Below are 18373 nucleotides of genomic sequence, written 5' to 3' on the forward strand. Positions count from 1 at the left end.
AAATAAAAATAATGCGGGATTTTTATAGAACAGAAATTTATAAACAAGTCGGTTAAATATATTTCAATTAAGATTTTATCAAAATATTCATATTTATTAGGAAATTTATTATGTAATTACGATTTAGATGAGGACTAAGTAACTTATAATAATGTAAAATACTCTCACCAAGGGGGTACAATTGTCGCTATCTCTAGCTCCCAAATTAACTTCCTTCTCCAAAGCTAAGCTATTATCGTCCTGTCTCCACCTCAACAAGGCTGTTGTCAGCTTCGTATAACCCAAAGCTGCAGCTAGATGTAATATGGTGGAACTGTCTTCACCAGGCTCCGTAGTGAATCCTTCGGAGTTACCGAACGACCGGTTACTTAAAAATTGGCAAAAGACCACGAGACGATCCTCAAATTTTGGATTTGAATATAACTGCACATCTTCAATCTGAAATTAAGGAAGTTAAAAATTATTAAGATTTTTATTTTCAACCTGAAGTAAATTTATATGCTGATTCATTTCCTTTGTTTCTTTTTTACATATTTTACATTCTGGGACCAAAACTTTAAAAAAAAATGTGAACATCAATCTTAAATAAATTTAGACATAATTATAGACTATAATTTTAAATCAAGACTGTTCATATGTTTATAAACAGAACTTATTTATTTGCTAGTTTTTTTTACAAATTCAAGAACTTCAAAGCACATACATTGATAATTATAATTTTAAGTATCTACCTGGTTATTATCATCCATTGGTTCCGTCTTCAGTTGCAAACGCCCGTGCAGCCGCTGCAGACGCTGCAACAACGAGAATCGTCTAAGATCCAAAGAAGGCAGCGGCGCTGAAGCGGGTGAGGACGGCGCCAACATTGGACCTGCCTTATATTCAAACACCACCGTGTCAGATACTACGCGACCAGCTCGAGCTACTTGCAATGCTGCCAACCCGGCCTCATGAGCTGTAATTTGAAAAAAATACAATCAAAAATAATCATCAAAATTCTTTAATATTATGGAGAATTTTTCGAATTATCTTATTTTGAATCAATAATGTGTACATTTATTATATTAATTTAATGTTTCTTAATTAAATGATTTAAAAAATATTATATTCAGTTAAATTTTCGTTATTAGCAGGTTAAAATAAATTATTACCAACCTGGACAATAACATCTAAGTAGACCATTCTGCACCAATATTGAAGGTACCGGAAAGTTGTCAAAAAGAATGGTATACTGATCGGAGGTTTCCGTCCAAGGCCCAGCTACCAATACCTTGACACCACCTTCAGGATACGCCCATTCAGGAGAATAGTCAGTAATGCTAAGTGCACCTTCCCTTGGACTATCAGTCTGCATTTTATCGTTGTTTTCCTCCGTTTGAGGAGAATTTCCACAAAGATTCTGCAAAAATAATAATTTGTTATATAATATTAGCCTTAAAAATATTTAAAAAACATATATTTGGACCGAAAAATACCGCGGGATTAGTAGATATAGTGCTGGGATCCAATACCTCCAATTCCGGAAAGTCACCGAGCATATCAAAAGCATCTAAATTTACAAACACATTATCATCAACCACATGTGTAGGGGAAGCGACAGCTTCACAACTCTCTATAAAGTCCATAGTATCTATTCCCGATACCATCACATTGGCGGTTTCAGTTGATCTCACTCCACTTCTATTTAATTCACATGTTGGCATATTCGCTGACAATGTCTTCTGTATATCCTCGTGAGATAGCTCCAATGTTTCATCGAAAAACCCACTGGATGATTCCAAATGGGCATCAGTCCCAAGCAAAACCAGCGTATCTTCACAATGGTCTGTATGAATTTTACTTTCCAATCGTTCCACCAAGTCTGGGTAACGTGACGGCGTCGCTGGTGCACTAGCTATTATATTATTTCTACTTCTAGGTTCCATCTTTATTTTTCGATCAAAAGTTTCAATTTCAACTTTTTCTTCAACTCGACTCTCCACTTCAAACGTTGATTCAGTATTAGTCAAACATGTGTTTTGTTGACTATCCGGTATTTCCCTTTTCAGGACGAATGTCGGTTTGTACTGTTGACGATACCTGTCTCTAGGTTCCTCGCAAACAAATGATGTAACAGACAGAGGTGAAACTAAGGATGAATGCTGTTGAGAACTGTTGCTGGTGCCATTTAATATGAGAAGTCCCCCACCACCTTGTATCTGACCCAGCGATAGCAGTAACGGTGACGATTGTGTCGTAGCTCTATGGTCTCTGGTGTACTGTCGTGGTGGTTGAGCCATTGGTCTTGGTGACGGGCCAGTAGTTGAGGAAACATGATGGTCAGAAGCCGGTGCCTTTGCTGTTTGAATACGCCGCATTGGGTGAGCACATGTCCTTGAATCTTGGCAGGTGGAGTCTGGGCAGCCGCATTCAAGTTGGCGAGCCAAAGCAGCAGCTCTCGCTGCTCTTTGCTTCTCCATCAACTGACCAACAATAGCTTCCACCGTCTCCGTTGTCTGAAACATTTTTCCCTAAATTTGAATTTTTATTTTCGTGTTCATATAAATTAATTATTAAAATCACATACATATACTCTTAAGAATACTTACAGATATTTCCAAGTCACTATTTACGTCCGGTTCATCTTCGCTAAAGACTGAAAACGAAAACAAAGTAAACAAATTCAATAACCACGAATAATAATTTTAAGCGTAATTTAAAATGCAAAAGTATGGGTAATTAGCATTAAGCGCCTACAAATTCATGGCCATAATGATCCACATCAATTAAGATCAGTATTAATATAGAGTAATTATTTTATCACCCACCCTGTTCATAAATATTCAATGAAAGGGCGAAGTTTGCTTGTTGCTTTTTAATTTTTAGTGCTTTACATTTATGAACATCAGACAACAATTTTTTTAATTTTTTTCTTCTGAGCGAGACTTAATTAAGTATACATTATATGAATGAGTATCTGTATATTTTAAATTAATTTCTTTTTGCATCAAATATTTTTTAAGACAACGTTGAAGTTATTTATTTAATCAACTTTATAATTATCTTTACGTCTAGAAAGTCTTTTGTATACTTTTTTCTGATGCCTCTTAGAATAAATAAATTTCAATTATTGCAAAATAATATTTTGTTAAATCCAAAAGAATTATGGAGATTTGTTACTCTACCAGGCAAAATCTTCTGAAAATATTTGATCAAAACTCTAATGTAATATACCCAGGCTAAACGTTAGAAAAAAAAAACTCGCATTATGTGATTTGTAAATTTTAATTATCATTTACAATTTATTATGAAGTAGTTCTTTATTTTTTTATTAGAATATATTAAAAAAATTACTCACACATTGGCTTCAATTGACTGACGAGTTCGTCTTTTGTCCATTCTTTTTTATCAGCCCAGAGCGCGAGGCTCGGGGCTACGGTAGCCAACTTGTTGTCATCTGGGTACGGCACGTTCAGATAGTGGACCAATACTATGTCGGGATTCTGAATTGAAAAAAAAAAATTGAAACATTTCTTCGAAACAAACCATTTAAAATAACAAATATTCAAAGTTTTAAATTGGAAGTTTAAATAAGTAGAAGTTGTAAATTATTAGATTGTTTTTCTTGTTTATTAAAGAACACAAAACATTAAAAGTGATATGCTACCCCACATCCAAAGAGATTTAAATAAAATGCCAATAAATAACGGAAATAAAAACAATCGTGTGAGCAGAACCATTAATTTTTTTAAGGAATAATAAACAGAGATCATAACAATAAATAAATATTAAAATAAACACTAGATTGTGAAGTGATGCTCGAAGATTTAGTACAAGCACCCCATTCATTAAAACGAAATGTGGTATAACGAGCAATATCCAACCTCATAAACCCCGGGGGATCCGACGCCGAGCAAAAACTAAAAACTACAGTTCTCGGAGGAATAAAGCCTCCCGACATACAGGACGTTCGCTAAATCGACTCACACGCAGTTAGTGAAAAATAAGTAATACACAATATTTTAATTTTCAACGGCAACGGCGAATGTAAAACGGAGTGCGCCGTAATAACTAACCATTTGTCTTCAAAATGGCGGCAATAAACATGGCGGAATTATTTATGTAATGGCCGCTGGACAGGGTTGCTACTGGGCACGTGTGCTTTATTGCAAATTTCGTGGTTTTTTATCACTTAATTAAAATTATCACTTAACAGTGTATGAATATAATATTACAAAATCAGGAGGAACTCGGTGGATGGAAATGAGTTAAAAAAATAATGAGGCATTGTAATAGATTTCACGGACATAATATTAATTTTCTTTTATTGTTACACGTAAAAAATATATATTACCACATCCACACGTTAATTCTTATTTTTTTGGCTCTCAATTCATGAAATACGTCACTATTATATTTATTATACGCGACTATTATACTCTTTTTTAAATTTATCTTAAACACAACAAAATCTGACAAACATTAATAAAAAATAACATCAGTATTGATCTGAAATATAACCGGTAGTAATTTAAAATTAAAATCCTTTAAAATCTAACATTGAGATATCAGCAACCCTCGATCTTTATTGTTTTTATGTCCATAACCGAAGCCAGTGGAGTTTAGATCCAGCGGGACATAAGTTCGCTTAGATTTATGATTTAAAAGATTAAAACTTGCTTATTGTTGTTACATGAAGAAGATTTCACTGGGTATCTGAAAGGTTAGGTTTTTTAGCGATGAAGTATTGTTTTAAAGCTTCTCAGTATAAAATTATTTGTTCAAAATCTGTGACTACCAAAATGAAATCGATTAAATATTATATAACAACAACAATCGCAATGTTAATTAAATTTCGCAACACGACAACTTTAGTCAAAAATTAAACTGATTTTGTCAATACTATAGAGTCAGACATTTAAGTAGAGCATGATAAAGAAGTTAAAACAAATTTAAATTCAAATTACACTGTGATAATTCGATTCCTGTGTAACGTAGGTGAACTTAATCCAGAGATTTACATACACAAATATTCCGAAACAGCCAATAATCGGCCGCTTCCAATGGAAGCGACTGCTAACGCCTAATATCCGTTTATAAGCAATAAATGCTCGCCGTCTCATACATATTAACGTGTACAGTTACAGATATAAATGTTATATCACGTCACAAGTATTGACACCTGTTACTGGCTACGGCTGGATGCATCGGTGCTATCAGAAATTCAATTACATACAGTCCACATTTCGGCGTAAACCGAAATCTATTGAGGATTTTGAGATGATTTAAAATTCCTAGCATATCTGAGAGATCTAAACTCGTTTGATTTCATGAATTTTATATAATTAATAGCTTATTTATATTTTCTATTTAATATGAAGCGAGCTTACGTTGATACGGTTTAAAGGAGATTAATTTTTGTTATACACACGATTAATCTAATTTCAAAAATCTAAATTTATCAGATTATAAATCCGTTAATAGAAATAAAAAAATAAAGGATAATATTAAACTTCAGTATTCATACCAAGTCATTGGTAATCTCTAATATTATATCGGTAAAAGTTTGAATGATTCAACTAATATTTCAAAAATCCGAAAGAAAATAAATTTCAAATATTGATGCGGGAACTTTCATTCGCGTTTCTTTCTATATCCTGATATAATATCGAAACCGTGTTTCAGAACGTATCTTAGTTGGAACGGGAAATGTTTTAGTATAAGTATTTAGTCATAATTTAAATATATCATCTTATTATAAATTAGAGTTTATATTAATGAACTTGATTGTTTTGTTATTACTAAACAGGAACAGTGTTAAGCCAAAAGTATGCTAATATTTCAAAAGAATTTTCAAGCCGGACATTAAAAATCATTCGAGTGAGAATAAGGTATCATATACATTTTACTTTCCTCGAGTTTTTCATCAATAAACGTCAGAGTTAATGATATTAATAATATATTTAATATAAGAATCAAGCAAAGAATAAAACAAACTACATTATATCATATTATATGAACATATTTTCGCTATCTTAAGTCTTTCCTATAAATTCACAACATTTACTAAATTATCATAATAAAATAACTTCACCTACTTCAAAACGAAGAGCATGTTAATATACTGTGCTCTATAGAGTATCTACTAAAGAGTTACTGTTACTGTAAAATACATATCACGCTTTTTCTATACTTAATAATAATTTGGAAAGTTACGACCACTTTCGAAGTGCTATTTTGACATTATTGAATTAATTTTTTCAAGTTTCCTTTTATGAAATTTGAGGAAAGTAAATCTCTTAAGCTCGGATCTAACTCCATTTACATCAAACAAACTGATATCATCTCAATAATTCATTTTGTGTACTACAAACTGTCCAAGTAATGAGAATATCTATGGAAGTGAGTAAATAATTTTGTTTTAATAAAAATTTATAAACTTACCTGCAAAAGCCAGTAACATCTCCGATGGAAAGTAGGTAGAATTGCCGAGTGCACATAACAACCATAGATGCACTGAAAAAGAAATAAATAATAGTTACATCTCCGTATTTTAATCCACATAAATTAAACAATGTTTCTTTAAATCTTTATTTACTAATATCAAAAACATATTTATATAGAGTAATGAGGGAACGCATCAGTCACGAATAATAAATATTTAAAAAGAAAACATTCTGAAAAAAATAAAAATATGACATAGTGTAATATTAAATTATTGTAGCTTTGCAAGTGTATTAAATAGTTCAGGGAACAATAATTGTATACACGAATGTAGCTATTAAATCATCTGTGTACTTTTATCGCGTTATTTCAATGGAAAAGTTCAGTTTTATTTGCTTTAATCTTTCACAGCTCGTTATAAATATTTTGGCAATTTTCACCAAAGTTTATCCGTGTGAGCTTTATTGGTTATTTATGAATCATATATTTTAATGATCAAAAACAATACATCGTTTGTTTACATAATTTTTCCATCGATATATTGTCAATCATAATTATTATAGACGAGAGCAATTAGTAGAGCACAGTGTTCCATTAAATCGAACGAGCTTAGACAATTTGTTAAACTCTCACAGAGAAGCTTACAGTGGCCTAAAACAAGGGTAACCTACTATTGGCACTTCAACTAACTTCGTTGCCTAGAAAGCCTCTCCGAGTAAGCTGTTGCCCATTCAATAGGCTTAAGCGGGTTATAATTTGAATAAATTAAACTTAATTCGAGCATCTTATGAAAGTATAAAAGCAAGAAAATATTAATATCAACAATTTTATGAGTTTGAGAAAATAAAAATCATTTTTAAAGTAAATGTCATGTTGTTATTAATAGAACTACATCTCATTTAATTCAGCTAATACAAGTAGCTAATGATAATTTCCTGTGACGCAGACCTCCGCGCCGCCGGCACTCAGCGGTCATCCCGGAATCTTTTATTCAGCACCAACCATCCACGTATCAGGAGCACGTGGCGACTTTGACCACTACTACAATTTTAAATTTATTTTAGATGCCCTCACCCAACTAACACTTAGAGTGTAAAAACTTTAAATTGCCGACAGTCAATTGCGGTCGCACGGAATCGTGCTCGAAATATTATTGGAATATTTTTATTGAAATTCTTTACGAGTTTTGAGCCGCATTACAATTTTAATAACTTATGTGCTGCGATGTATCAAACAATAACACATTAGTTGTCTGTAGGCCGGTTTGTGAACTTAACATATTCACTATAAGTCATTCATCAAATAATTCGTCTGTAATACGAGAGTATGTCGAGAGCTCTCAACACGTGTTGACACCCAGCAGCTATAAGTGAATAGACATGTTTACATGGCATTCACATCGGTATAATTTAATGTTGGCTTCATAACAGTTTAAATTACAAATTTTATTGTCCTTTTAGGATAGTTATTTTCTTATTCCCTTACATAAACTGAAGGTCGTTTCCTTAAATGAAAGCAGTGTTTTTTAGTTCCTTATATATAATAATAAGCGAACACAAAAAAAAATGTTATTAGTTTCTAATAACTCTATGCAAATAAAAATTTATAGATGCCTTTTTAGATAAAATTTTAATGTAATTACGATCTAATTGATATAAATAAATGTTACGTTTATACTTTCACCTGTGGGGATTTGTAATCTTAATATGTAAGATTAATATTTTTATAACACCAAAGAACTTTATTATGCACTAAGAAAAATACCACAGTTTGGATTTAAATTTACAGTTCTGTCAACAAATGGGAAAATTCCAGAGCTTATCCGACCGGAGCCTTTCTGTGGTTTAGTTAGCAGATAGTTATAGTCATTTAAAATGGTCATGCAAAAAGGCTTCAGAAACTATATGCAGGAATCCTAACATGAATAGTATTTTATCCAAAGCCTTGCATAAAGCTTTTTGTTAGTTCCTCAACACAAATAAAAGAAAATCCGGTACACATTCAAGACAACTGTTATTTATTCACTGTAAGTTTTCGTATCTTAAGAATCATATTCTCTTTACAGAATAGACCAATGCAACGTACATTGTATCAGCCGATCTAGAATGACCGTCCTACAAAAGCACACAATTGCCTCATTTGGACAATCCAATAGAATGTGTGTAATGTTAACCTGCCAATTGGATGGATCTAACTCGCTACGAGTCGTATTTCGTCATGATCAGCCCAATAACGATTTTTATATTGAATTTTCGGGTCATTCCGATATTCGATGTTAGATTTTAAGGTTATAGAAAAAAAAATAAGATTAGTTTTATTCCTTGCAAAATGATATTTGGTAATATCTTTCTTGTCTTAAGAGCATCAGAAAATAATTGTGATCTCGTGTGAATATTATATAGCAAAATAGGTCTGAGAAAACTGAATTGACGATTTATTTGACACTCACCTCTGATTACAACCAATGTAAATATATCAGAATTCCTTTTATATAAATAAATTATTTTATTAGAAATGTTATACATTTATTAATATTTTATCCCCCACTATAATAAAGACCACTGTTTTTTTTAATTTTTAAATCATGATACTTCGATCCATAACTCATATACTTGTATCTCCAATTATATTTTGACCCACAAATATTCGATAAACCTTGAGGGAATGTCACGCCAGCGGCACAATGCGTTCCCTTTCGTGATATTTATCTCGTTTAACCTTACGGTAGTGAATTAAATAAAAAAATGTTATTAATTCTAAAAGATTTACTATTTTTTTTATTTTTACTAAAATACAGAAATTTCAGAATTTAAATAATATTTCATTGATGATATGTTATTAAATTGTAGCACTCAAATACTCTATAGTTTATTGAAAAAATACTTTGTGTATTTTTAACATTATAAATGATAAATTCGTATTACAACGCGAATGAAATTTATGATTAGTTTAACATAGAACTAAAATAAAATAGTTGGCAATACAAGGCAGTCCTATTAACATAAACAACTGCACAAATAGTGTGCCCGTAATATATGCAATGACAAAACAGCAAATCAGAAAATTAAACAAACTACATACACTCTCTCTACTGTTGACTGGTTTAACTAGAGAGCTTGATACGAATATAAATAAAGTTACGTAACAAAAATAATATAAGATCCAAACATAACGTTCCATACATGCTAAATCACAACGTAATTAATAATAAGTGACTGTTCGAAACTTATAATTTACAATTTATATTCCGTCTATACAAAAAGCACTCAGACAATTTCATCAATAGATTTCAATTTGAAGTGGAATCTCACATCCTCCCTTATATCACGTACGCTCAGCAGTCGGTCTATAGTTGGAGTAATTTATCATAGGATGTTTTCTTATCTCGATCAATCAACTATAGTACTTCTACTTTGTGGGGAACAAGATCTTTGAACATATTCGTTAGTGTTTCGGGGTTTTCAGCTGTAAGTTTTAAAAAGCATTTAAAATTGAAATCCATTAAACAATTTTAGTAATGCTCACTCAAAGCTCATAGCTGTTAACGGTAAAAGTATAAAAATGTGAGACAAATTGAAACAGGAATTTGGCGAGGCTATCATTTTTCATAAAATCCTCGTTTTAAAAAACGTTTAAATCCTTTCATTTATCAATGTCCATACTGTTATCATGTGTTGTGGAACCTAATTCACTTTTAAATCCGCTGCCTTTTAAAAAGGCATCTACATTCCTGTGACCGGCTGAATTTTCTTTCGGCAAAGCAGAGACGTGTCCACCTGTTCAGGGAGTCTGCAAAATGTTATTTGACTCTGAGTTTGTGTGACATTTCTCGCTGGAAGTACCCTGGGTTGGCCGTCCGCCAATCTGTTTATCTACCTTCTAACTCAAAGCTAAGAAGTATCTTTGCAAATATCAGAATGAGAGCAACGTCGTAGTAAAATGATCTTGTGGAATATTTGGATATCAACTATCGAACTCCTGTATGACTTTACGATAACGTTGAAATTCAGTTCGAATTTTTTATGCATTTAAAACCTTTTAGAAATTTTAACTTCTTTTTTAACCCTGTTTTACTCTTATATAGTAAGTACCATCAACAAAGACAAAATATATGCACGTCGAGTTTTCTCCATACTTAAACCAACTTAATCGATGCTTTTCAATATTGGCCGATGTTGACTGATTTATCCGAAGGCCCATTCAAACCGTCGGCCACTGAACGTCCATCAGTATAGATGACAGCGGTTCTCAAATTAATACAGTGTCTCCCAAACAATTGTCAGAATCGGTCAAGTAGATCCAAGCATTTGTTTTCAGACCAATAGCTGTTAACTCTGGCGCAGCGCCAGCTTACCTTGCTTACGTAAGCGCTATCGCTCGCCAAATCAGCCGTGATAGTGACAGAATCACGCTTAGCTTGTTTTGTGTTTCTGATTATGGTGACGCTCACGGTAGATATGTTTTACATTATACCCATGTAAGGTTCTACATACACTTTGAAGTGACGTGAAGTTGTTTATTAAATAAAACTATGATTGATCGGTAACCAGAGTACAAGGGGTTCAATTATATTTTTTCTAAAAAAAACTTTTGAAAATCACGATGCGTGATATATTGGATTCGCTGCTAGTTTATGTAAAAATATTCGAAGGTTTCCGTAAAATTCAATCACATCCCCCAATGATTACGAACGAGTTCACCACTCGACTTGGAGTTAGTTCTATTCAAGGAGACTTATGCGTGAAGTACTTATAAATTCAACAGAACCCTAAGCATTCAGTTCTAACATAAAATTAAAATGAAATGCGTATACGTTGTTAATCACTTTTGTCTAAAAAATTTAGGCTTTGATGTTGAAAATAATTATCGAATTAACTGACACAGTGGTAAAGAAATTGGGAAAGGCGGCGAAACTTTATATGGAGTCTTTCACGCCATTTCATTCAGACATTAAAGACGATCAACGTTGAAAATCCAAGTTTTCATAATGTCCCACTTAAATTCTATATGTTTTACCAGTTTCTTCGACCAAAGCGGTTCACCGATAATTTCTTTTCAAGGTTTTTATTAGAAGTAAAACTTGTATCATATTTCAATCTTAATACTAGATTTGACCTTAACTATTGTGAGACATTTTAAATTACTATTCATATAACAAAACAATAGTTAGAATAAATCTAGAAGAATTACTTCATTTCATATATTTCGCTATTTATAAAGAAAACCTATAGCAACTAATTTAATAATATATCTTTTTTTTTAATAATAACAGAAATTAATTACGGCGTAACTCTACTCGAGTTCACAAAATTATTTAACAGTCCCACGTGATATGAAGTGCCTTCGTTAAAAGTTGAGCGGCTGAGGGCGCCGGACTAAATATATTTCCGTTAATAGGAATAAGAACCTTTGAAGGTAAGTTGCTAAGTCTTTTAAAAATAAGAGGATCTTGTCTATTTATTTTGTAACTTCACTGAATGTAATTTATTTTAACAGGAAATAGATAAGCCATTCTTAATTAAACTTTCTGCTTTGTAATAAAATTTTATTGCCTCATTAGTGTGATAACTGAAACATTATATCACATAACAATTCAAGCTCATTACGTGTTAATGACAAGAAATATTATAAACGAATCTTCATGTTTGGATAAACGAGTGAATAATGGCTTAACATGCATTTTATTGGGCATATTTTAGAGTCCCGGCATTCAAGCGCAGTCCGAAGCAGACGGCCATTTTATCTCATAATGATGTCTGCCTCGAATCGATGGCATTTTATTCAAAATTCTATATTTAACGTCCGTACAAATACCTATTTGATATTTATTACTGAGTTGATTGTTGACATGTATGATTCTACTGCTACGAGACAATATAACTTTTTATTAATGAATAACATACTATTATCATTTCCTAATTATAACTAAGCCTAGAGATTTGTACATTTAATTAACACATGCTACAGTAGCTATGACTGTTGCATTATTATGAATTCCACTTGGTTCTTATAAAATATGGAAACGATTTTCCAAGAATTTAAGATAAAATGTTTGCTCTGTAATTTACGTATTGCATGTGATGCTTTGGTATTGCAATTAGTGGTTGTAAGTAACACCTTATAATTAAGTTTCTTGAAAATATTTTATAAAATACAAAAAAGAAATAAAAAATTTATCGGCATAGGGAGATACATACAAAAACGGGTGTAATATACCACATTTGATTTTCATGTGTAATTTATATATAAACGAAGATATTTTTTAATGAGACAAAAGAGAAAATAAAAATTTGGAAATAGCAAAAGAAATACAACGTATTACAATTTAAGAAAAATTATACTTGTTATAGAGAAAAATTATCTTTCACGTCATTAAAGGTATTGTTACAAATGTTAACTCTACCTTAACTTGCTCTGTGTTGTGGCTAAGATTGTAAAGGCAATTCCTACATCTTAAACTATCTGAGACAACGAGTGTTTATATCACAGCGGCGGTATCTATTCTGTTAGAACTTCAGGTACACTAACATGAGGTGGAGTGAAATGTCTTTGTTTTGCTATTCCCGCACAGCTTTGGACTGTTATCGCTTCTCGGAATCTTTGTATTTATGCCACATTTGTGCCTGCCTGCATTGTATGCGAAGTCTTAAATTTGATTCCAACTGGCTAATTATCAACATTATTCTACAAAACAAACTAAATGTTAAAAGTCTAAAGTTTTGATAATAAATTAGTCCAACTTCGTGTTTCGAAAAAACTGTACAAAAAAGCCAGTGATACCAAAGAAGGTCGCGGTCCACCTTTCCATAATTGGCATAATTCCAAACTAAGTACGAGGCACTAGCGTGCTGATGCTAGCCAGTATGTGAATTTGTGTTCAACTGTGCTACGGATTAAGCACACAGTTTAACGTAATTACACAAAATAACACGCGTTATTTACCATTATTCTTAATTGTTGTACCCTATTTTGGGTTTTTAAAACGGATTTTAAGTGTAATTTAGTATAGCGCATTGTTCTGACACTTCACTAGGTCAAGATGTAGTATAATCAAAACATAGTATTTAATACAATACGCAACACTCACGACCCCAGCGAAAACAAGTATTTTATTTGATTCGAATTTAATCTTTTAGTTTTCTTTTTTTCATTTCAAAAATATTTTACAAGTTGACCTTCCGCTGCCATTAAAACATCAGATAAGCGCAATTTTATAATAATAACTTACTCGACAATATAAACCTTGCAAAATGAGATTCACATTGGGCACGCGTCCTCAAATTCATTAACATTTGAGTGTCACTCATCCAAAATAATGAATTCAATATTGGAGATCCACAGAAGAATATACAAACCACGTGATCGACTCCAATTAGTGGTTCCCATCACGTAGTTAATTGGTAGATTCATTTGCTTATCCATCAAACCGTTTCGAAAGGTACCGGTCAGCTGTTTGTTTATTTGAATTGGCTGTTAATGGAATTTTGTTTTCTCTTCGCCATTATATTTGATCACATTCTGACGACACTATACAGTCATCTTAAAATAGGTGTCACATAAACGAAATAAAGACATCCAATAATTCCAACGGACATTTAATGTCATGTTTAGGAAGAACGATATGATGACTTTGAACGCCTAAACAAGCATGCAATGAAAAATAATAATAAATTATAAAATATTAACAACCGACTGGAACATGAAGTTGAAAAGAAAGATAGTGGTACCAAAAAAAAAGCAAATGCCAAAAACATTAGTTCGAACTATTGTATAGCAGATAGCGTGCCGAAATACCAGTCAGGAAACACTACTCAATCAACATTGTATGGCAAACATTGCTAGGTTAAATTTCCTCATAATCTTGCATTCTAGCTATGTTTGCTGACGTCACTGCCACTGAAGCTGTCATACTTCAAATGAGATACACTGACGCTGGAAATTAATTGACTTCTACAAATAAATACTTTTCTATAACTTGTAAGATAAATAACGAAGTAGATCCAATATTCAAAAAATTGTCTAATACATTTTAATATAAATGAAATATTTAATGGCATTTTAATTTACTTTTATGCTAAAAATCCACAGCGATTGTAGTAACGTGATAATTAATAATGGATTTATTTAATATGAACGTCTTACATTATTCATTCTTACAATAAGAGCAAAAAGACAAATATCATGTAACTGACACGTGAGTGGCTAAAAGGATGTTCTGTATAACTTTCACATACAACACATCAAATATGCTAAAAGATAAAAAGGCGTTCGCTGAACTCTACAAACACGTCATGTTTGCTTTGTCTACAGTCATCTATTTCACATTTAACAATTTAACATTATTAAAATGTCATTGACAGTTAAAAAAAATATAGATGGGTTTAAACGAAAAAGAAGTCAAGTATCGTGTGAATTTTTCTAATTTAAAGAATACAAAATATATTAAAATATTATAATAATGAAAATTTTAGCAATAAAAATATTACCACTAACAAATCCTTTATTACCTATTTAAAATATGTGTTATAAATAAATAGCTTTCAACAATATTAATTATCAAAGTGAAATATTAGAAGGTTATAGAACACTAAGTCATAAAATCTTATGATAGTACTAACCTCAGTTCCTTGCACTTTAAGCTTCATGTGGTCTTCTCGGGTGGTCTTTCCGTCTTTCCGCTTCTTCCAACAGTATCCATCACGTCGGTAACGGACTTTTTTTCTGCTGTACAGAAGCATAGACCCACTTTTTGGTCTGAAACAAAAGTAAATAAAATATTAATTTACATATACATCAAAAGCCTAAAATTGGGGTAATTGAAAATGTAATTACAAAGGGAATTAATTGCGCCGCCGCACCCTGCAATCAGTCATTTTTTTATATATTCATAACTAAGGTTTTAACATTTTATTACAAACCGAAAATCTAGAACTGAAATCTGAATAGTCAGGAAACACTTATAATAAATATAAAAAAGAAACAAATCATAATTCAACCCACTTTCATTTCCTATAAAATAAATAATTGTGTTAGCGGATACACTTTTACAAGCCGGGGTTTGATTGAATTCATCATTCATTCTCAAATCGTAACAACTTATGGATGGACGGATTACATGGGAATGGATTTGGCAGCAGATTTGGCAAGTATCAGTTGAAGCTCCACATTTAATCAAATCATTCGAAGCAGAACCCGTTATAAAATATTAAGGTTCTATCGAGGCGATTTATGAAATTCTTAATTGATAAATTTTAAAAGCTGTTATTTTAAAATTAATAACAATAAATATAAGAACGCCGATGAAAGGGAGGCGTAATCATAAAATCGTTTTTGCTTTCGTAATTATTCGATAAATCGAAAGTCTAGCCGGTTCGAGTACGGCTCGTTACAATTTCCGAGATTTATCGATTAACTGTTATTACGAAGCGATAAGATAAACAAATCACCGGACGTCCGACTCATATTCGAATCATAATTCCACGTACATTTGCATTTTTTTTTGACGTTTTATAATTGGATATATATTTTTTTTCTTTTACGGTAATTAAATGGTATTTGTGTCAGTCGAGATTTTTTGAAATAATTCAAAAAATTGGATTAAAATAGAAAATTTTATACAAATGGTAGTAGTAAATACTCATACACAAATATATAGATACATTTACATTTATAAAAGGTACTAAATATAAGTGACATTCTAAATATATGTACTGCAATAAACTATAATAAATAGCTGAATTCTTTTACATATTGACGTTGTAATGTAATTATCAAATGGAGCAGAAAGGGTGGCTATTATTACGAGTAATTAGTGATTGTGTGAGTGTACGGTATGTGTGGTGTGGATTAATGGTGAGCGAATCAAAGCGTTGAGTGATGAGCAGATAATCTGATTCAACAAAGCTTGGCTGTTCGCAAAACCGGCGAACGCTACCCGATGCCGCGCGCGTTTTTTATGTCCATAGAAATAATTTTAAGCACATGCAGTAAAAATAATTCCATGTTATGTGAGTAGAAACTCCAGATTACAAATAAGTTATTTATTGAAATACAAATACCCCAAACTTGACAAGGATTCGCTGAACAAATTTATCTGCGTGTGTTTTGATGAAGTAGAAATGAAATAAATACATTGATTCGCGATTTTTAAATTATTTACATTTAATAAAACAAACATTGATATAGAATAATAGCTTCCATCATAAAGAGACCAGTTAATTTTAAACTCAAAAAACAATACCGCAACAAACGCTAATTGTCATCACGATAAAACCAAAGTCGGGTCTCTAATTGTACAGTATTAATAGAGAGCGTTATAAGATAAACCATTTACGACCCGGAGCATAACAGGTCAGTTTATGGTCTAAATAACTTAATAACTCTAGAGTGCAACTATAAATTCCCACCTTTATTTTACGATGCACACAACGGACTCAATGGACGTCCGTTGTATAAATATTAACGTCATTTCGCAGTTATAAAAAATGAAGACTCACTCATAAAAACTTCGTTTTTAATTCAAGATTACTTTCAAGCGTTCAACAAAATTTACCACACACGGATATGGAAATATGTTTTATGTATATCTAAGTTAATTTTACTTAACTTACAAGTCATCAATTCCAATACAACTATAAAAACAACTGATTGTAATTTGTACATTACATAGCAAGATATTCTTTAAGTTGTATATCTATAAGACTTTTGTCGACATATCTTGTTTATGTTCACAAAATATTGACCGGCTTTATGCCAAAATTAAAATACTTAAAAATATTCTACAAAAGAACTAGAAATATGAAATAGAGACTCCTGCAAAATATCCTACAATCTTCAAAATATAAAATTGGAGTCTCATAGCAATATAAAAATACTTGGAATGAGTCGGAAATATTATTGTAACAAAAATATAATTAATTAGTAAGAATATATTACAGCACTGTTTGAAAGGACTTTAAGTCTCAACGGGTCTTTGACAAAGTACCTTACATATATTAATCGAAGCGCTTGTAGGACAAAATATTATCCGTTATAGCATTAAACTCAAAAGTTAGATTAGATTATCGTGTTCCATAGCCTAATACTAATATCATACAATTAATATGGGAAGGCGCAACTTCGGTAATCCTATGTGCAACAAACTAAATTAAAGTTGTTCGGTGCCAAAGAATTTATTATCACTCGATTTGTAACTCTATTACCGTGGATATCGAGTGTAAATTAAATGACGTGTACCGATTAATTGGCGCTAAAGATGCAATTACCTCTAAGTAATTGTATCACGAAGTAAATTGCAAACGCTTAACAGTTATCGCACGCTGTAAATTATAAACAAAAATGTATGTTCGTGAAATAATTAACTTGCAATAAAAGAATTTACTATCCGCTTATGGAATAAGCTAATTGTTTTATGGGAATAAATGGCTGGAATAACATTTGGAAAACAAATGCCGGTACAATAAAAGTAATCAGAGCCTACCATCAAAATCATTAAATTCAGCTTTTATTCATACGGCCCATAAAACACGCTTGCAATATTTCCGTTGCTGCCACGATCGAGTTTCATGTCACAAAAACGTCCGATTCATGAGTTTTCGTCGACTAATAAATCGCGTATTGGACAAATAAATCAAGATGTTAGTTGCGATTTTTAGAGTTGAGAACAACAATGCGTTAGTGAGAGTGACGTTATATCGGCTGTTGTGGCGACTTGTTACTTAGTTATCTAAACAATACACAGCAATGTACGGAAATATATTGAGTTGAATTTGATACAGATAAAAATTAGTTCAAATCAAAATAGACAAAGTGAAAATGATCAAGGTATTTCAATTCAGCAAAATATATATATGTCATAAATAAAAGTTGGCGATTAATTACAATCGGCGTCGTAAAGTTTGAACTTAAAAAACTACTCTCATAAAGTATTAGCGGAAAATTACACAAAAAT

At 31.8% G+C, this 18373-nt stretch overlaps 1 protein-coding gene across 2 annotated transcripts in view; it reads right to left on the bottom strand.

Moving 5' to 3' along the window:
• Positions 1-18373, bottom strand: part of LOC116770344 (calmodulin-binding transcription activator 2) — an 82248-nt gene that overhangs the window by 14221 nt on the left and 49654 nt on the right. For both annotated transcript variants that reach the window (XM_061527809.1, XM_061527810.1), the window contains exons 5-12: positions 15042-15177; positions 6424-6495; positions 3338-3482; positions 2589-2635; positions 1476-2510; positions 1156-1399; positions 732-955; positions 169-438 (exon numbers count right to left, since the gene is read on the bottom strand). In XM_061527809.1, coding sequence (XP_061383793.1) covers positions 169-438; positions 732-955; positions 1156-1399; positions 1476-2510; positions 2589-2635; positions 3338-3482; positions 6424-6495; positions 15042-15177 — 2173 coding nt within the window. The remainder of the gene's footprint in view (positions 1-168; positions 439-731; positions 956-1155; positions 1400-1475; positions 2511-2588; positions 2636-3337; positions 3483-6423; positions 6496-15041; positions 15178-18373) is intronic.

Source organism: Danaus plexippus, assembly GCF_018135715.1.
Source record: "Danaus plexippus chromosome 13 unlocalized genomic scaffold, MEX_DaPlex mxdp_15, whole genome shotgun sequence".
NCBI classification, from domain to species: Eukaryota; Metazoa; Arthropoda; class Insecta; order Lepidoptera; family Nymphalidae; genus Danaus; species Danaus plexippus.